The 21,565-nt window shown below is 37.7% G+C and overlaps 1 protein-coding gene across 3 annotated transcripts in view; it reads left to right on the top strand.

The window, feature by feature from the left end:
• Positions 1-21,565, top strand: part of LOC108232275 (CUB and sushi domain-containing protein 3) — a 291,392-nt gene that overhangs the window by 90,774 nt on the left and 179,053 nt on the right. For all 3 annotated transcript variants that reach the window (XM_017409915.3, XM_017409916.3, XM_017409917.3), the window contains exons 14-23: positions 226-552; positions 2,564-2,758; positions 3,087-3,225; positions 4,008-4,195; positions 8,065-8,253; positions 10,353-10,469; positions 15,833-16,048; positions 17,413-17,601; positions 18,186-18,355; positions 20,242-20,398. In XM_017409915.3, the coding sequence (XP_017265404.1) occupies positions 226-552; positions 2,564-2,758; positions 3,087-3,225; positions 4,008-4,195; positions 8,065-8,253; positions 10,353-10,469; positions 15,833-16,048; positions 17,413-17,601; positions 18,186-18,355; positions 20,242-20,398 (1,887 nt within the window). The remainder of the gene's footprint in view (positions 1-225; positions 553-2,563; positions 2,759-3,086; positions 3,226-4,007; positions 4,196-8,064; positions 8,254-10,352; positions 10,470-15,832; positions 16,049-17,412; positions 17,602-18,185; positions 18,356-20,241; positions 20,399-21,565) is intronic.

Raw genomic sequence — 21,565 nt, 5'->3', positions numbered from 1 at the left:
CAGCCCCCATGGGAGCAGTACTGTCTCCTGATTGCTGAGCTACTTATACAATAGTGACATTGTTCTCCAGGAATCGTGTACACAGTTCCGTTATGGCAGAATGCAGCCTTTAGAGAGTTTTGTAGCCAAAGAGAGTCGCTGTGAAAAAAACCCAAAAAACCCTTACTTGGGATATTGAAGTTTTATAAATCACCGGTGATGTATTTTTCTCATTTTGTCATGCAGTCCCCTGTTTCTCCAACTTTACTGCCCCCATGGGGACGGTACTGTCTCCTGATTACCCAGAGGGCTACGGGAACAACCTCAACTGTGTGTGGCTGATCATCGCCGAACCGGGCTCAAGGATTCATTTGGCCTTCAATGACTTTGACCTGGAGCCTCCCTACGATTTCCTTACTATCAAAGATGGAGATCAGTCAGGAGCCACCATACTTGGGCGTTTCTCAGGGGCTGAAGTTCCCTCCCACCTGACCTCTAACAGCAACGTTCTGCAGCTGGAGTTTCAGGCAGATCACTCCATGTCAGGACGAGGCTTCAACATCACCTACAGCAGTAAGTAACTGATCAAACATTCAGATCCTGCAAAAGGTTTTATGTGCATTCAGCTATGTCCTTATGAGGTAAGAAATTAATGTGATGCTCAGCATTATTAAAAAGTGCTGTCTGATCTTTTTGATTTTTGTGCTTTTTAGAAAGTTTTACCAGAAAAGTACTGGAAAGAAAAAAAGAAAGAAAAGAATTGTCATAATAATAATGTTTGATTATAAACCTGCTTGTCTGATGTTACATGATCAGTAAACAAAGTGACTTTTTTTTTTTTTTTTTAAACATTCCCACTATTCCACTACCTTCACATGTTTTCCAGGTGATGTATTTTTGCTTTGAATTGTCAGCCACACCAAGACTTCTATGTGCTTTATTTTTGGCTGTTGTCTAGATGCAAGTTGATCTTAGTTTCATCTGTTCAAGGAATTCTTTTCCAAAACAGATTCAGCTTTTTAAGGTGTTTTTTCGGCAAAGCCTTATCCAGCCTTTCTTAAGACACAGGGCTCATGAATAGTTTGCATCTTGTGATGAATTTGCTTTGTTTTTTCTTGTGAAGTTTCCTTTTTATAGAAGACTTGAATAATGATATATGACTACCCCCTGGAGCGTATTCTGCTTTTGGCTGGGTGTTGTGAAGGGCTTTTTTCTCTTGTAGCAGATCCTGTTGTCTTTCATAGACACCCAGGTTTTTCTTTATGTTGCCAACCTCACCAGGGTGTTCTTTTCTTCCCTCTAAGAATAGACTAAGAGTTGGTTTGGCCTCGACAACAAATTTGGGTTAATTTCATCAGCTTTGAAATGCAAATGCAACTTGAGACCTTTACCTGCCCAACTGATTAAGAATTAATGTAGGTCTAAACCGTGTCTATCCATAAAACACTGAGTCGTTGCTTTTTTGTCCAAGTATTTGGAGCTGCCAAAAGAGGGCTTCACATGTTAAACAGTTTCAATTTCTGAAGTCTTTCTTCAGTTTGTTCAAATTTTCAAATAACAGCTGAATGTCTAGGTTTTAGACCAATATTCAAAATGTAATGTGATAATTAAAGTTGATTACTGCCATCTTAAAACTACTCCTGTCTGACAAAATTCATAGTGTTTTATGTCAACACTATTTTTTAACCTTTACCTGTCAATTTTGTATTGCATAGTTATTTACAAAGAATTTTATTATGATTTGCATGTGGAAATATCAGCAGCAGCCAGCTTTAGCATATCTGGCCAATGTGTCATGAGATTTGTGTCGAAATAACAGTGTAACGCAAAATGGATGCCGATGTGAAGGTTTATAAAAAAGTGCTTGCATGAACCAGAAGGACATCTTTTGAGTTGTTGAAGTTGCAGCAATCCACTTTGGTCTTGGCTCCTTTCAGAGTAGCCGTGAGCTCATCAGTCCGGTCAGAATTAAACTCTGTCTCTAAACTGAGGTTGTTCACAGAGCTATCTGCAGCAGTTAAGATATTATTGTTCTTAACCTTTCAACTGAGCCCTACTTAAAAAGGCCTGAGCTATCTCTTTGATGAGAACTGGAATTAGGTGAAAAAGATCTTTTTGTGAATAGCTAAAATTATATGTTTTGTTTGTTTTTTTCTGGCTATTAAAAAACATGAACACAGTGAACCGAAAATGATTTCGCAGCTGAAGTGAATATGACATTGTTGGATTACTGCTGAGTAATAATAGGCATGCTAGCATAGGTACGCACTGAACAAATTGATTTGGACACACTACTTTAGGTATAAAAGTACAATGCTTCAGTGATTGTCTTAATAAACAAACAACTGCTTGGACCAGTACATAAAGGGTTTATACGACAGAGCCATTGTTGTTTATTTTTTATTTTAATTTGTTTGGTCTGCCCACAGCAAGCTCTAAAAACTGTTCTTAAGATGATATTGGCAACTTCAGTTCTTTTCCCTTGCCTTCAGGGACAGCTCTCTTATGCATCTCTGTTCACAAACCCCATTTTTTTTCATTGTGTTTGACATTAGATCTTGCTTCTCTCTCTTTTTGTCGCAAGCTTTTGGGCATAATGAGTGCCCTGACCCTGGCATACCTTTGAATGGTCGGCGCTTTGGGGACAGTTTCCAGCTGGGCAGCTCCATCTCTGTGGTTTGTGAGGAGGGCTTCATCAAGACGCAGGGAGCCGACACCATCACATGCCATCTAGAGGAGGGGAAGGTGATGTGGAGCGGACTCATTCCCAAATGTGAAGGTACTGAAATGGAATGGCTAATATTTGTGCAAATGTGGGAAAAGATAAATCAACAGTTTAATTAGGATAACAAGAAGGATTAGATGGGGTTAGAGCATGCATTCCGCCAAGACAAAGCATTAAATTTTATTCATCTGTGTAACTGTAGTACTATGGTCACCCCTCCTGCACTCTTCCTTCACTCTTTTCTCTAATTTTTTTTTCATGTGGGTACAAAACTCCTCTATTATCTTGAAAAGCAGTTATTTCTTTTCTTTCTTTTCTTCTTACCTCTCAATGTTCTCCACCATTTACAAAAAAAAAAAATCTATCTTCTCTTCTCTTCCAGCTCCTTGTGGGGGGCACTACTCAGGGCCGTCTGGTGTCATCCTCTCCCCGGGGTGGCCAGGCTACTACAAAGACTCCCTGAGTTGTGAGTGGGTCATTGAGGCTGAGCTGGGACGCTCCATCAAGATTAGCTTTGACAGGTCTGTATGACACTACTGAAACAACTCAGCCGTGAAAACAAAGACACACTCCCACAAAGATGCACGGAAGCTGATCGCACACAGAGTACTTTAGGAAAACACACAGACACAGACCTTCACAGAAGTAAATACTCATGCCCGTATACACGTACTGTACATGGACACAAACACAAACAGTTTACCGTTTTTTTTATGTAAACCTCAGAATTTCAGAAAAGTCAATCCAAAGTCTACCCATTAGATGTGTTGCAAACTTCCTGTGATCATTGCATGTTTATCATTTTTGTTATTGATATAAGCATTTTTCAGTGCTTCGTTGTTTTGGTGATTAATGTGAAATGAACGCATGTTTATCTTCCCAAATTTAAAATGAGCTCAAGTTGTCCTATACCTACTTAATCAACACTTTATAAAAAGGAAATGCACACACTCTCTTGTATTAATGACGTACCACAGCTCAGTTTGCTATTTGAAGTTGTCTGAAGTGATTTTTTTTAAATTTCAATAGTATTGATTAGTTTTGTTGAAACTCTGCGCTAATGGCAGTTGTTTGATGTACGAGACCAAAGGCTGGCCACAGATTCATATCATGTCATATTTCCAAGACATTCATTGATCTTATGCTTCTGCAATAATTAGCATGATTGCTGTGCAAGTTATGTCTTCTCATCTTTCTTCACAAAATTAATGTTTTCTCTACCAAACTAGAGCTTCGTGTTCTGAATACAAATAATACTTCTGAATCTGCAGTTCATCTTTTCTTTTTTCCCCCCCCTCTTAAGGTTTCAAACAGAGCTCAGTTATGACTTCCTGGAAGTGCACGACGGCCCAAACCTGCTCTCACCTCTTATTGGCTCATTTAATGGAACTCAGGTCCCTCAGTTCCTGTTCAGCAGCAGCAACTTTCTGTATCTGCTGTTCACCACTGATAACAGTCGGTCAAACAGCGGCTTCAAGATCTTCTATGAAGGTGGGAATGTGCTGCTGTCGTCATCTAAAAAATGTTCTGATACTAATTCATCAATGCTGGAATGACACACAAACATTCTTAAGAGAGAAATGATTCATAGTTTGTTGTAATTCATCAAATACTTTATAGGATGTAAGCAATTTAATTAGGAATTAACTTTTTTTGAATAATTTTTGAATCTAAAATATTTTTAAAAAATCCAAATTAACAAAAATGTTGGCTTTTTAAATTTCTTTTGAAAATATGTAGCAAAACTAAACCTGAGGATGCATTACATCACTGCAGCAAAAGGCCTGTTTCACAGTAGACAGTTTGACTTGAAAGAGTAAGGTGTATTTCTGCAACTGCACATTCTGGTTGTTCTGTAAAATGTTTACAAGCTGAACTTCCTGTATTGCAGCCCTCGTTCATACACCTGTGCTCTCCCTACTGTTTCAAGGCAGAATGTCTGCCCTGAAATTGGCCCATAGTGTTAACATAAAAACTAATTTCAAAACATTTTTTTTGGTTTTACAAATCTATTCACTTTAGCTATTGGAATAGCAATTTATGAGTCGTTTTAGTTTCAAATACTGCTTATTTTAAGAAGGGAGACACACCAAGGTCAACACTGCTGTGAATTTTTGTGTTATCTGCTGTTAAAAACGTTTCAAGTGTTATCAGTAACGGCAGTTTAAAGCTACTTTTATGTGAGCTATCAAGAAGTGGCTCCTTGGTGAAATAAAAGCAAATCTTTTTCTTAACAAAGGAATGCTGTCGGTAGCTTACTGAAAAGTACCTTCCTAATTTTTCCCATTTGGGACTTCATGAACTGTAAATCTATATAGTTACTGTTTACACCGTTTGCATAGCTTAATTGCTCGAGACTTATGTTGAGTGCTTTGTCTACAATGTGTTGTTTATGAATTGATTCATTACAAAGACAGATGCCTACACAGAAGTCAGGAATATCTTTTATTGTCCACATTTAGACTATTTCGCTGGTTAAGTTTTCTCTTTTAGCTTTTTTCAAATACAGATGACAACTTAATGTAGCTTGACATGTTGTGCACTTTATACTGCCAGTCTTGCCAAAGCTATCATAGCTGCAAGGTGGGGGATTAATTAGAGAGGCAGTATGTTAGTCATGACTTCAAGTTGCTGCATTTATCCATGTGGGTTTTTCTGCCTAATTGAAGCAATTTTCATGTTCCCTCTTTGGGTGCTTTAACTTCAGAAAGTGCTGCTGTGTATCTGTGCAGCAGTGGAACCATGTTTATGCCCCCCTCCCTTTGCCATCAAGTAAAGGAGTTGACATCATTTGGTGACTCTGAGCTCTAACAGGAGCTCTGCAACAGTCAATACTAATTAACCTGCTTGCCTGACACTGCCAGGGTTGGAAAACCCTACACTTGTACTAATTATATGTTATCAAAAAGAAAAGCTGAAACTAAATAGGAATACGTTTATTTTATTTGTGTGTTTTTGTCAAAAGGCGAGGGGGTGGGGGAGAGATTTAATCTGATCTGATTTATGTCTGGAGCTCTAAATCCAAACTCCTTCAGTGTTTCAATGCATTTTGTTACCACCGCTCTGTTTCAGCAGTAACCCCAAGTGCAAGTACTCACACTTGCAGGACAACATTGAATTGAAGTGTCTAAACTTCCTGTAAAATCTGTGTTATTAAATAACCCCATCAGCTCCCAAAGGTGCATCATTTGAGGCAAGTTTGTATAGTTCCTTTTGGAATGGTAGCCTTTGAAAAATCTAACTGAAAAAGATTCTGGACATAATGTGATCTATTTTCACAATAGTTTGCACTAGCACCATTACTTGTGTCACTCTGATTTGATTCATAAGACAGAGTTTGCTATTATGTCTGTATTATTGACTGAAAGCAGGCCACAAGTACCCTTGTCTTATTATGTTTTGCTCTCAAGTGCATTTCTCTTTTGTTGATGAGGCTATCGAAAAGCAATAACAGTAAGATCATATTAGCTTTTTCCGTTGCCATTTAGGATGTATCTAATTGCTGAAATACTTTGGGGAAGCATAGCCAACTTCATTTGTAAAATTGGCTGTATTAATAGAAAATATGAGTGAATTATTCAGTAAATAAACTGAGGCGGGGTGAAACTGCATCACTCTCCTTGTGTGTGGGAAACTTTAAATTGGTCAGCTGTACAAACAAATATTCTCAAATAAATTTTAGAACAAAATATGAAGTAAACATTATAGAGTAACAAATCTGAAGGACTTTTGGTTTGGAGATGAATGGCAGTCAAGCTTTCTGCACTGTAGAGGCCCGGACCAGCACTGATCTTCTTAGACGCAAGAAGCAAAACTTAGAAGTCTCTTATTAAAATGTAGTGCTTAAGGTCTTCTTTTTTTTACTGGAGGTTAAAAGTGCAAAAGAAGCTTGCTTTTATCATAAAGGAATATTTAATCTGCTGGGATTGTTTATTCATGTCTGTAATTTTAACACCAGTATCATGCTAGATCCCTATAAATACTGTCTACAGGCCTTGTAGAGTAACCTTTCCTTAAGGGATAAGAAAATATATTTCAGAATAAACTTTTCTGATCATCCCATATTTATTTAACATGATGAAATCCAATGCAATAGGACTTCGTGGCTGGTGTAATTTTACATATGTTAGCTGCAACTTTAAATACACCTCAAGGTGGGCTCAGTCACTGTGTTTACACATAATGAACAGAATCCTATTACCAACATATCAAAATGCTTTAATTGGGTCAATCACTTGAACCCTTTACAACTCTGGACAACAACCAGAAGATGTTAGAAAGATAAACTCCCTGTTAATATTAGCTCTGGATTAATGTTTGTTTTTCTCAGTAATTTTATAAATGTTTTCATCCTGAATTGCCTGCAAATGGCAAAGGCTTGATCTAAAAATAAAAGTCCTGAAATTGCTTAAAATAATCTACCCACTCCTGACCTGACAACTGCTTGCACAACTGTTGCCTCAAATCAGCATATTTTTAGTTGCATCAAAGGCAAACCTACTTGGGAAATATCCAAATGGCAGCCCTGGAAATCACAGGGAAAAACGGGGCCATCTCCTTCCAGCTGAAATTTAAACCAGAAATACTGTTTATGAAAATCCAAAGTTGTGGTTGAACTCCTTTAAATGGAGAGGAGGAGGTGTGTGTTGTACAGTTTCTACAAGTTCAAAGCCTCAATTTATTTTTTTTTATGAACCAGCAGCGCTGTAGTCCTCAACAGAACCTATAGCATCAACCTTTGACCCTGTTTCAGTTCAGTTGGCTTGTTACTAATTTATCAGATGTGTTTAGTTTTTTCAAAACCAAAAAAGGCAACAGCTCTAATGAAGTAGTCAGAACTAGTATGTGTTGTAACAGCTTTTGTCATTGTTCTTTGAAACGTATTTTTAATGCGTTTGTGTATTTTCTGTTTCGTGAAAATGATGGCAAGGTTTTTTTTTAAGTCAAAATGGATCAGTGACCCTTGAAATGTAGCTTTTTAAATTGTGTGAGACCTTTTGCTGAGGTAATTGTCACATCAAAGATTCTGTTAGTTGTGTTTTAAATGAAGCTTTTATGATTTTTAGAATAGAACTGATGGTTGATGTCTAATGAAAGCTGCATGACTGCATGATTTATTTCAAAAGATATGTTTTATAAAATAGCAAACTATTATTCTACACATTAGCAAAAAATACAGTATTTTCCTAGCTGTGCTTTACTACAAGCACAGCTCAGAAACAATCAAGCAAGAAGCCTAGTCATTGCCACTAAATATTTTTGGACACAGTTGCTTCAAAAACTGTAATAATAAACTTAATATAGAGTAATTTTAGACAGCTGCATCAGCTTATTTTAATAATATTGTTTGTTTCCTCTAGTGGTCACATTGGACACATATTCCTGCATGGACCCTGGTATCCCAGTGAACGGTGTGCGGTTGAACCATGACCTGTCCATTGGCTCCACGGTGTCCTTCCAGTGTGACCCAGGGTACAGACTGAGCCACGAGGAGCCACTGGTTTGTGAAAAGAACCACTTCTGGAGTCATTCCCTGCCTACTTGTGATGGTATGAACACATAAAATGTTGCATACCCGCACAGGGACCTGTCTCATTATTGAAATACACAACTGCATTTTTTATATATGAAGTCTTAGCCACAAATACTTCTGGGAAGCTTTATGGTTAGCCCTCAGCATGTTTGACAAAACAAATAGATATGTGCCAGTACTTTTATTCAATGTGCTTTATCGGGCAACTACAGCTAGATTATGAGGGAAAACTTGCTTAGTTTTAAACTCATGTACTGAGTGGACATTTTAGGTTTTACTTTAAAGCATATTTTGGGAATTTTACTTCATGTCATTCTCAGGGTTATGTTTACACTATCTGTGCTTTTTTTAAAAACACTCTAAAGGACAGTTGTGGTAATTAAGGTGCAAATCATAAATTGTTTTTATTTGCCAACAGCCATGAAAGGCAGCAATCCTGTTATTGCCTGTGTTTCTGTGTTTGTTTGCAAATTATCTCATAAACCACTGATTGGATTTTAATAAAACTCATAGAAAGTAATCATTGGATGTACATCCACAATGGATTTCCTTCTGGAGTCAACTTGTTTCGAGATGGTCGCCACAGCTAATTGACCTTAGCAAACACAAAAATTAGTCTAACTGTCAGTGTTACAGATATTGAGCTAAACGTTTGGTGTGCGAGCAATTTAGAGTCATCACAATTCTGAGCACTTAGAGCTTGCGTGAGAGATCTTTGTTTAAAACTCTGGCATGCTGTGCATCAGGCAGTATGGATTTCTTTAAGGATTGCTAGTTTTTAATTTTGTCGTAGACTAGTGGATTTTAACAAAGCAACTAAAAACCCCACCAGACTAAGCACTGGAGAACTTTATCATGCATATGATGCATTCGTTTTATTTTTTGGATTGTTTTCTTGCCTAGGTGTATGCCAGTGTTCTGCCAATTACCTCGGCTCTCTGCCTGTGGAGCTTCTGAAGTAATCATTTGCCAAGCATGCTCATCAACTTTTAATGGCTTTATGTAATTTTGCCTCATTAATAAAATATTTGATATAATTTTTGTTGGTGGGTAAAGATTCAGGCCTGGATGTGTTGTGCTCGCTGGAAGGCCCAGGGGTGGAAGGAAAGAGGATAAGAGGGGGGTGAGGATGGGTGGGGGGTGCATCTGTGAAGCCCGAGGCTTCCCATCCTCCAAAACATCAGCTGACGTTCATTACTTTGATAACATGTCCATGCATTTACTGCAGATAGCTGTTTATAAAGTACCCAAGCCTAGAAAGGACCACTTCAACAGAAGCAAGGAGAGAAAAATACAAACCTTGTCACATTTCATAGATGCTATATTTGACAAGGATTGGCCTTAATGTGAAATGACCTTTTAGTTAAAACTCAAAAAACGGCTTGAGAAAACGTTTGCAGGTTCAAAAAATATCCAATTACACCACTTAACCTTCAGGCAGATCCTGGAATTCACCCTCCTAGTGCTCGTCAGCAGCCAATGGGGGGGGGGGGGGGGAATTTATCTCATTAACTTCCTTTGATAAGATAAGGAGCTTTTTGGCAGTAAATTAAGCTAACAGTCAACTTCTCATGAGAGTCATATTACTGCGGTGACAGGAGCGTTGTTCCTTTTGACAGCGTTTCCTGTCATCTCATCTTTAACTGCTCCATATGGAGAAGTCACAGCTGGATCATGAACCCAATCTGAATAAAAAAAGACGTCCATTCGAAAGAAATTTGAAGTGATGGTTTTATTCAGATGCTAAATATACTTGTTAATTTGTGAATTATAGGTAAATATAAGAGCTTAAAATATTTTCTGACATTTTTTTTGTTTAAAATACCAAGAGAGTACAAAAAAGAAGATTTGGATGGATAACTGAATTAATGAATGATTTGGTGTCCTGTGAAGCAGTGAGGCTGGTTTGGGGAGAAGGGGAAACATTATGTTGGCAGAAGTACAGGTGCTCATAAAAATATCAGGAGAGGATGTGATATGCCTCAAATGCATTATTCATCCAGATCTCTCCTTTGTCTTAAAGTGAAGGATTTATTGGTTCATTTTCAGTTTTTTTGTTTTTCCTTTTTTCTTTTTAGCATTACTTATCATTCATTATCTTCCTGCTTTATTCAGCATCATGTGGTGGGGATATCAGAGGACCATCTGGGATCATCCTGTCACCAGGCTACCCAGAGCTGTATCCAAACTCTTTAAATTGTACCTGGACTGTTGAAGTCAACCATGGGAAAGGTATGAAAACCACTCTTTTTTTTCAAACCACTCATTTTTACATAATTGTATATCAAAAATTGTATTTCAATGTTTTTGTTCTGGTCTAGGTCACCTAAGACCATAAGAGCATTTCATTCTAAATGTCTAAACGATAAACGTTTATGGTTATGGGAATTCTGTGAAAAAAGGTGTGGTAATAAAGGAATAGTTCAATTCTTTTGAAGTGGGATATATTGTCTGAGTTGGGCCAAGATCATCTGCAAACTAAATAGCCCCAGTAGCAGCTAGCTGTAGCACTTCTAGTGCAGCCAGAAGCCACTTCTTGGAGAAATATATTTCTTTTAGAATGTCCATGTAAAGCAAAATTATAAAATAGCATTTACATGAACCACTGTTTGTTTGTCTGTTTTAGATTAAAGTTGTTTTAAGATCACAGCAATCCGTTTTGATCTTGGTTCTGCTCAGACTAGCCATTAGTGAGACTTTTTTTTGTCTCAAACAGCTAAAGACCAATGAAATTCATTTGTTTTGTTTTTTTCAAATGTTTTATATTAGCAAAAAAAATAAAAGTAAGAGCATCACTGCACATAATATGTTTTAACAAATGATGTAGAGTAAGGTGCCGTTTTGAGTCCTGTAGGATAAAATTTTACAACGTTAAGAGAGTATTGCATTTTTACTGTATGTTTGTATTTACTTTATTGAGGAGCTTTGACATGTGGTGGTCCATCTGCTGAGTGTGTTCTTACATCTCAGTTGTCATAACAAATTGGTTTTGATTTTTATTTGTTTTAATTCTCATATCAAAGCACTCACTGTATGATATATGATCAGTGCCCATTTCCACAAGGCATTCATTTGAAAAGCACACCAAGCTTATCTTTTCGTCCTGACTATATTATTCTCATATTTTTTCTGTGGTGGTTCTTGTTATACTTTTTCCACAGGGCCCACTGAAGTGTGCTGTGTTGCACATTCCCAGTTGATCCTGTCATTAAAAACTAGACGTTTTTTTTTTTTCTCCCCGCTAAAGAATCATCTTTCATGGTTGGATCACAAGCCAATTTTAATAGTTAAAACTAAATCATGCTTTCCTTTTATTTCTGCTTTCAGAGTGAGGTAATCTCCTTTTCTCATTTCTCTTTTGTTTTCCTATGTAAAATTAATCCAGTTACTCTCCACTTCTACCCACTATATCTCACTGTCTTCCATGAGGAGAGTCAAGGCAGTAAATTAGTGGCAAACCCACTGACTTCACTTAATCTTTCTCCATATAACTCAGAAAACTGAGTGCTTTGTAATAACTTCACCAAACTGTTCACTCTTTTCAGTGTTTATTTAAACGATAAGATTTCATCTCACATTTACCCTCCGTAGGTGTTGCTTCGCTCCTGCAAACCTCCTACTGCAGGTATTTTACGAAACTTAGAAAGTAATCGTTGGACGTATGTACATCTACAACAGATTAATCTTTGGAGTCAACTTGGTTTGTGATAACTGCCATAGCTAATCAACCTTAGCAAGCACAAAAATGGCTATAATTCAATGAATTTTACAAATATAGATCTAAAATTTTACATGGTAGTAGCTGAGAGTCCTCTCCAACTAATCATGATTCAGTTACCAGTTTCAAGGTAACACAGTTATTAAAAGCCTATGTCAAAACCACAATTTTTTTCCTTCATGCTGCAATAAGCAGATTAACTTTAGAATGCTGAATAAAATGATCTGGTGTTATACTTTAGTTTGCCACTTGTTTGTGCAGCTGATAAGAATGGAAGAAAGCCGCTTTAAGAACCTTGTTTCTCTCATTTTTATGGCAGACAGCATACCGTATCAATCGGCCAAATGTAAAATGGTCTCTTAAAGGGGAAACTTCATCTTCCTAGTAACCATCCATCCATCCATCCATCCATCATCCGTCCATTTTCTTTACCTGTTTTTCTTTTCCTGTGTGGGTTGCGGGAAGCTGGGGCCCTATCTTCAGCAGCCACTGTGCGAGAGGGAGGTTAGACCCAGGACAGGTCACAAGTCCACATAGAGCCAAACAGCACATACTTCTGTGAGGAACTGCCTACAGTGTCATTAAATAAGCTGCTCACAGTGAATTATGTCCATGATGTCCTCTACAATCTTAAAAAAAAAATAAATCACAGTTTTAAAACTGCCTGATGACTCCGGTGTTAAATTTAAAAAAAATATCTTACTCTTCTAATACTTGTGATTAAATTAAAAAAATAGCCTTAGCTCTAATAATAAATATCATTTTATGTATATACAGTAAATATTGTGCAGGAAAAAGCTGAGTGATTTTAAACAGTGTGACTGTCAACATGTTCACTTGTGTTATATCTTTATATTTGTGCATTGAAATTAAAATAACTATAAATAAATATTGTATTAAGTAATATTATAATACACTGAGGTGCAATGGTTAGTGCTGTTGTCTCACAGTAAGAAAGTTGTGGGTTCACTTACCACCCTGAGGTCTTTCTGTGTGGAGTTTGCATGTTCTCCCCCTGCATCTGGGGGTTTTCTCCTGGTACTCCCACAGACCAAAAACATGCATGTTAGGTTCATTGGTGAATCTAAAATTATACCTAGGGGTGAGTGAGAGTGTGGGGTGGTTTGTCTCTACGTGTTCCTGTGATGGACTTAGGACCTGTCCAGGGTGTACCTCGCCTCTCGCACAGTGACTGCAGGCACCAGCTCCCCCGCAACCCTACATGGAAAAGCAGGTAAAGAAAACAAATGGATGGAATGGATTATTATACTGTTATACCAACATAATAATCAGTAGGAATAATACAGTTTTTGAATTTCGGTTTTAAATAAAATCCAATCACGTTGTCATATCATTGTTCTAATACACTACAAAACAGTGGTATTTTACTCAAGGTTATCACACCGTCAAAATTTCATACTGGCCCATGCCTATCCCCAACACATACTCCTAGCACCAACAAATCATGCAAAATGCTTTTTTAAAATTATGAAATTTCTTCAAGGAATGTTATATTCATTATGCTGATGTTACAGGAAGTTGATCCCAACTTCCTGTAACTTGAGTAACTCCTCCTATGAGGTGTATTCTTTTTCTACTTAAGTGAGTATTTAAAACTTTTACTTTATATGTGAACACGGATAATAAATCTGTTCACAAAACTTTAATTTCCATGCTTTATTAACACCTTTGGCTTGTCAGGGGAAAACAAAATCAACTTGATTAACTGCATCTTGTACCTTGTTGTATTTTAATAATGAAGATGAACCTCACGGAGGTGACTCCTGATGAATTGATCAGCTTTAGTCTCTCCAATGAAATTATCAATCATTTCATTTGTTATTAATTTTAGGGTCATTTGGGACATTCTTTATCAAGTGAGCTGAACATTGTGGAGGACATCACACAGTCGTGTTGGAACAGATACAACAGATGGCATAGACATGGCAGCACTGATTGTGCTGAAAAGCAGCCAGTTGGCCATCATGGAGGGAAACAGGATGTTGTTATTGAGTCTGAGCAACAGTGTGTCAGAACTCAAACACACAGTTACAAACATCACTTTACTTTCATGCACACTGATTTTCTGCTGCAGTGTCAAATAAAATTAATTTGTTTCTACAAAATGTAAAAATAAATTTTACTGTTCTTTATATTGTTTTTACATTTATCTGTGCTTGCTTTTTTGGGTATTATCCTCTTGTTATATGAAACAACCTTGATCTTTCAGCAGAATGATTAATGCCACGATGCAAAACAAAGGCTCAAAATTGCACAATGACTGTTTTTCACACTCATTTCCTTCTTATGTGATGACTTTGTCACAATGTCGGTGTTTCACTTTTCTTAGAAATTCTCACAAAGTAAAGGAGGAATGGAAGGTGGTGTAACTCAGCAGAAGATTGTTGCTTCTTGTTTTACTGTTCTGTTATTCATTTGATCAGAGTCAGGAGGTAAAAGTGAATGGCAGTTAGATGACTTTTTTGGTGAGACTGGGTATAAACTAGGATTTGGTTTGTGAGAGTAGTTAATCATCATTTGAAATTTCCTTTTTTAACAAAGTAAAATGATGCCTAGGAAATACTAATACTAATGTGCAAATGATAAAGAGCCTTTTGTCTTGCCTTTGTGAAGAGGACTTGAACGCTGGCACAACTATTGAGGAAGGTTCATGATTAAAAATAATACCTTTTTATTACATGAAATTATAGTACTCCTGAGACGGGGTGTTTTACAAAAACAAAAAACAAAACACAAAGTTTGTTTTGGCAAGAACAGAAACACACAACAAAGACAATAATCTGACAAAACAACCTGGAACTGTGTTTACATGGAAAGAGGTAATTAATTACAAAGACTGGATGTTTTTGATATTTAGGAAATTAAAACTGAGAGCACAGAAAGCAATACTAACCGAAACAAATCAGTGGGGTCTGCAACAAATCAGGTTCAACGTACACAGGCTTTCTTTGTGTTAGCTGGGTTCACAAAACCTACAACTCCAGAGAACGGGCGCTACAGCAGTGGTTGTGATTTTTCTGTAACTCAGAATTTCCTCTTCAGACTCAAAAGACGTTGAGGTTGACGTCACAACTGCACAGACATTATTGCCCTTTCTTCGTCTGCAGCAGGCAATAAATAGAGTAATGAATTAAATCAGCACTACAACAGACTTCCTTGCAAATCCTCACAGAATATGAAAACGTACACTTAATTTATGGTTCTGATGCTATCGTCAAAAACAATCCACAAGTTTCTCTTTTTTGCTGCTGTAGTCCAAATGCGGCTTATTCTTGTTTCTAAGAATATTTATCATAACTTGTATGCTGAGAATTAGGTGAGTTATTACAAAACATCGGCATAAAACAAAAGCGGCAAAACAAAAAGCAACAATGGGCTCAACAAAACATAATACAGAAGCATAACAACACCCCAAAACATTTATCATGCAAACTATAAACTGACACTTGCATTAAAACAAGGAACAACTTTGACAACCAACCTTTTATTTCATTGAACTTCTACTTTTGTGCAGTTTTTTGTTCCCTCTCCTTTTTTAAAAAAAAACAAGTGTTTTACTATAATGACTTTAAAACAATTATTTTTCAGCCCCAACGTGCATGTATTTCTTGCCTTCATTTATCCACTAATGTATTAGTGGATAAATGAAAAATTCATTTAGATAAATGCGGTCATAATCAAGATAATGACATTTGAAATTAGTGTAGGAATTTATGAATGTGTAAATACATTGTAGACAAACCAGGGAAAATATTTGTAGAACACATACATTAGAGCTCATTCTCTCTGTAAATATATATTTTTTGTTTTTTTCCCAAATGTCTCCAACGCTGCACTCTGTTTTTTCTCTTTCAAGGTGTCCAGTTCACTTTTCACTCCTTCCACCTGGAGGATCATCACGACTACCTCCTGATAACAGAAAATGGCAGCTTCGCTCAGCCTCTGGCTCGACTCACTGGCTCGGAGAGGCCTTCGCCGGTTAACGCCGGCCTGTACGGGAACTTCAAGGCCCAGCTACGCTTCATTTCTGACTTCTCCATATCTCTACAGGGATTCAACATCTCCTTCTCGGGTAAGAAGGCATATGTTGGCTCTGTCTGTAGGGGAAATGGTGAGAGAGGGGAGCTGATATTGTAGGTGTTTTGACACAAAATGTTTGAAATAAGGATGGAAGATAAATTGTCTAGAAAAGGGAGGAATAGGAGAGCTCAAAATGTGGTGGGTGGTGTTGTTGGGGAAAGGTAAAATGCCAGATTGAAAGGCAGTGACAGGCACACAGAAAAAAGAAAGAGACCGTCTCTTTTCAGTGAAGAGATCAAAAGCCCGAAGCCTGTCTGAAGCTTGCATAAAGTAACATGCGAGGGTTTTTTTTCCCTTTGTCGGTCAGTGGGCTGAATCATGCCTCAGGGCTCACTGTTCCGAGGCGCATAATTACTACACAGGGAGGTCATACAGGTAGTAGGTGTCTGACCATGATAATAATACTCATCAAAGCATGTGGGCCAGTTTCCTGAGGACTGAGGAGACTGCAGTGTACTGAAAAATGGGCCCCATACAGAGACCAAGGAATGGATAATTACAGAGAAGTGGAAATAGATGTTTTACGCAGAGATATAGGGAGGAGGTGAGACAGATGGCGACGCTGAGAGAGCAGAGTTGATAGTCAGGGCGGAAAGAGAGCGAGGCGGTGCGACAGAAGGAGAGATGTAGTCAGGAAGAAAACGAGGGAGGCTCTGTTTCGTGAGCATTCTTTGCTAAATATTTGCCTGCTGTTTGCTAAAGTGAAGCATAACTTATGAGGCCATGAATATTCATGAAACAGTTGCTGATTGTGTGAGTTTTTGTCCTTGCATGCTCTATAATTAGCAGCTATAGATTTCCCTGATTAGAATTCATTTTTTGACCTTTTAAAACCTTTGATCAGATGCTGCCGATGCTCTCAGGCCACATTCTACCGCCGCTATAATGCTCCGCTGGGCCCAAATCAATAGGCCTATATAGTTCTGCATACTGGCCGGTACTCTGAGAGAAATGCGGGTGGCATTAAGATGTTATTCTTCAGTCCCAGCCTGAGTTGCATCTTCTCAAATTTTAAAGCCACCAACCACCATCCATGTGTGAAAAGATTTGCACAGAGGGTGGCCTAGTTTTTAGAGCCCATCCTTCATTTAGACATCTTAAGCTTTGGGCATGTATCCCAACCTGATGAAGTGTCCTTGAGCAAGATAGTTAATCCTCACGAGCTACAATATTTCTTTCTGTGGCTTGAATGTGTAGTCGTCTTTGTAGCATGAAACAAGAACTGATTTGCAGGGTTCATTTAGGATCAGGTTTAACTAACAAATAGAGTATCAGTATCATAAATTTGTAAGACAGTGTTTGTATTTGTCGCAGCTGATTTGTACTCGTGTTTACTTCTTGTTATTGTGTTTGCAGAGTACAATCTCGAGCCCTGTCAGGATCCTGGAACGCCTCAGTTTGGCTGGCACACGGGCTCCAGGTTTGGCATCGGTGACTCGCTGTCATTCTACTGCAACACGGGCTATCGCCTGCAGGGGGCGAGGGAGATCGTGTGCTTGGGGGGCGGCCGCCGCATGTGGAGTGCCCCTCTGCCAAGGTGTGTGGGTACGTGGTCAGCTGTTTTTATTTTCTTGTTTCTGTATTTCTTAGACATCAGTCAGAGTTGAATAAAACCGGTGTTTGGCACAGATATTAACTTTTATTAGACACTTAAAGAGTAATTCGGACTGGCTTATTTAGTAAGTTGGTTAACTAGTCTGAGCTGGTGGCTCTAGATCTTAAGGCTTTTCCTCATAAAGGCATTACTTTGTATTAGGTTTTGAATTAGATATGATCTTATTTTAAGCAAAAACTCCTAAAGGTTGTAAGCCAGATAAATAAAAACACTGTCTACTCAGAATAGTGCATTCTGTAAAGTAATCCTCTGTTTTTGTATTGTAAAGAAGCCAGTGAATGCTTTTACAATGATCATTTAATAGTCTACTCGGCATCTCCTAATGCGTCACTGCCAGTTGATAATGATTTTTACGACAGGAAAGTAATAATTGTTCATCCAAGGAAAGCAGTTAAATTGTACCTTTATCTCTTTAGGTAATGATCTAGTTACGCTATATTTATTTGATCCCATTTGCTGAGCAAATTGTTGTAGAACTGATTTTGTCTGACTGATTTTGTTTGTTTTCCTGCAGCGGAGTGTGGATCCACAGTCTCCAACAATGAGGGAGTCCTTTTGTCTCCAAACTACCCGATGAACTATGACAACAGCCACGAATGTGTGTACAGCATTCAGGTCCAAACGGGCAAAGGCATCAACATCACCGCCAGCACCTTTCAGCTCGCCCAAGGTGACATTCTCAAGGTAAATCATCCCGTTTTCTTTTCTTTGCTAACAAAGTAGATAACAAACAGACAGGGAGCCTGTCACAGCTGAATAAATGTGTGTAATTTCATATTTAAGTATGCGAATCGGATCTTAGTGGGTTTTATTATGTACAAAAATGGGACTCTAAAGGAGGGATTTGATGGAGAAGCGCCAGCCAGAATACATTTTTGTTCTGACATGAAAATCTGAGGTCAAACAACAAACTGCAGCAGCATTGCTTTCAGAAGAAAAGAATTTATCTCTTTGCTTGAGGACATTTTAGCAGTTTTGGTAAGCACCACAGATGGGATGTAAATAACTATGTGACGTAAATTGCTATGCAATCCTCACTTCACAGCTGGAATCCACTCTTTTGGGATGCAGATGTCTTGTCTAATACTCCAACTAACAGCATTCTTGCCTATTGTTCTAGGATTCTCACAATGCTTCGTATTTAGTCTTTTTTTGTGAACATCACAAATGCAGAAAGTCATGTTTGGTCTGAAAGAAAACAAAACATTGCTTCTAGTATTTCAAAGCAGATCCCAAAGTCTTTTTTTTCCAAGCCATTTTACAAATATAAATTGGGAAAGATAACATATATTGCTGAAAATACACGTCATTAGATCTGATCAAAAGGGTTGTTTTTCACATAATTCACACAAGTTGTATTGGGTGGAAACTGTGAAAATATTAAAAAAAACAATTTAAAGATTAAAAAGGTAATAAGTAAGTGGTAAATGTATTTAGCACCTTTCTAGCCAAGCTGCTCAAAGTGCTTTACAACACAATCTGCCTTCATTTACCCATCCACACACATTCATACAGCACTCTGCTACATCTAGTCTACTAACGCAAGTATTAAACCCATAAGGCTGTGCACGCTGAAGGTTTTAAAATTATTTTTGGATTTTAAAATGAACTGAAGTTGTGTACAATTTAAACGTGTTTTGTACATAAGAGCTAACATTGTGTTCAAAGCTAATTGTAATTAATTGTTATTAATATTATGAAATATCAGGCCTCACCCTGAGAAACAATAACTAAACACTATCCAGTCTCAAAGGTTTTAGTGTCTACACGTCCATCTCAACTCTTGCAGCGCAGACAGTAGAGTTGTGACCGGCTTTCTTTACCAGCAGTTATCACACTACACATAAACAAGGATCACAAACCAGTTCTTTATTATGTAGAGTCAGTATCTTATCTGCAGTCGGCAGCAGTTAGAGCAAACCTAGTTTGTCAGTAATCAGCCCAAAAGATAAGTAGGGGCTACTAAAATATTTTCACCACCTAAACTAACTTGTAGCAGTTTGAGCAAGCGAGCTGTAGCTGCTTTGTCATGATTTGAGTTTTTGTTTTGGGTTTAGATTAAGTTTTTGTTATCCTTATGTATTTATACAACTGGTATGTTTAGGCTTATTATGAGTTTGATATCTAATCTTTGTCTCAGCCGATGTGTCCTTGGGCAAGACACTTACCCACCTTGCCCCCAGTTGCTTAAGTTTACTAATTTCACCACCTGCTCCATATTCTCAATCAGCTCACCTGTTGCCCCTCCCAGTGTTTATATACTACCATCCATCATCTGTATAAAATTTCATAACTTTAATTTGTTTCAGTGAGCTGATAGCTTGACCCTTTCATATGAATTCCTCCCTGATTGTCCAAACTGTATGTTGAAACACTTTTTAAAAACAACTTTCTAATAATTCATTTAAAGAAAGTCAAACATAAACTAATAACAAAAAAAGATACTATTTTTGAAAAAAAAAAACAAGTCAATTCAGTCTTTGTTTTTTAATTTTCCGCATATTTTTCTGCTGTAATATTTTTCTAGTCTAAGCAGAAAAGCTCTCATACTTTTTTTTGTCTTTGTTTAGCTGTATGATGGTAAGGATGGAACAGCTCCACTCCTTGGCACTTACACAGGCACTATGATGCAAGGCCTGTCTCTTACCAGCACTTCCAACTATTTGTGGCTTGAATTCTACTCGGACCAAGAGTCGACGGCTGCGGGGTTCCGCCTCATATACCAGAGTAAGTTTCATTTTATTTCCCTTGGGGATAGGGTTCCTAAACCTTATCCAAATGTGTGAATTTAGCCTCATTTTAGGAGCCTGGCATTACAAGTAGCAGAGTTTAAAAGAAGGTTTTAATTGACCCTCACCCTGCCTCTCTGTGTCTCTCACTGTCAGGGAATCCATTAAGCACAGCGTGGTGTTTCTGCTCCTCTCCAGCAGGAAAATGAGCAATTTTCTTTCCGTCTTTCCTGTCCTTCTCTCTCTCTCTGTGTGAATTCCTGCTCCTTCTTTTCTTTTGCACTCAACTCCGGCAATTAGCGTCCATGGCTGCCTAACTGTACCTTGTTAAAACAAGTGAATTATTGTTGGGACTGTTTGAAATCACTATTTAGATGTGTGTGAGTGTGTCTGTGTGAAGGTGGGTTAAATGTGTGTTTTTGGATACACTGTTTACAGTGTGTGATCTTTTCTGCATGCATGATTGCATGTGTTGCATTGAAAGTTTTGGTCATCGTTCTAAGTGGGCCAATAATGAATGGGTAGAGTTAAGTTTCTCTCTAATTGGCTTGCTGACTGTGTGTTGTTGCTAACCATTTCTAATTTATTACTGTGACAAGAAGATGCTCTGGTGAGACTGCATTTTGCTGTCCAATTTAAAGTGTTTTTGTGTTTCACCTGCAATTGAATTTTTGGAGTATTTTTTTCTTTCAAAGGGTTTACTTGGATAAAAATCAACACCTAGTCATTTAAAAAAGGTTGTTTTAAGTACTTTTGAACAATGTAAAAGCATCTTTTTTCTAATTTACATTTAGTATGCCCACAGTTTTCAGTTTGTAATAACTACATCAAAAGTTCCAGATACAGTCACTGAAACTATCAATAGTCATCCTGTCAGATCTGAGGAAAAAATAAAAAATGTACATTAATCAGTACTATGCACTCATCTCAACACTATCTAATTACCTTCTGTTTCTAAATACAACTGCAATTAGTTGAGTCAAAATGCCTTAATTACAAACTGCCCTGTTGAGTTACAGAGCAAATTATTATTAGGAATCACAGACAGTAATTGGTTTCTTTTGTGATTTTTTTTTTTTCTTCCCCTCCTCCCAGAGATGTGCTCAAGGTAAAAAGCATTATGTAGGCTAACACCTTTTGTGCTGTCTTCATTTGGTCTTTTCAT

The sequence above is a fragment of the Kryptolebias marmoratus genome, linkage group LG16, assembly GCF_001649575.2.
Source record: "Kryptolebias marmoratus isolate JLee-2015 linkage group LG16, ASM164957v2, whole genome shotgun sequence".
Taxonomy (NCBI): domain Eukaryota; kingdom Metazoa; phylum Chordata; class Actinopteri; order Cyprinodontiformes; family Rivulidae; genus Kryptolebias; species Kryptolebias marmoratus.
The sequence above is the reverse complement of the archived record's forward strand: the minus strand, read 5'-3'. Positions and strand labels throughout refer to the sequence as shown.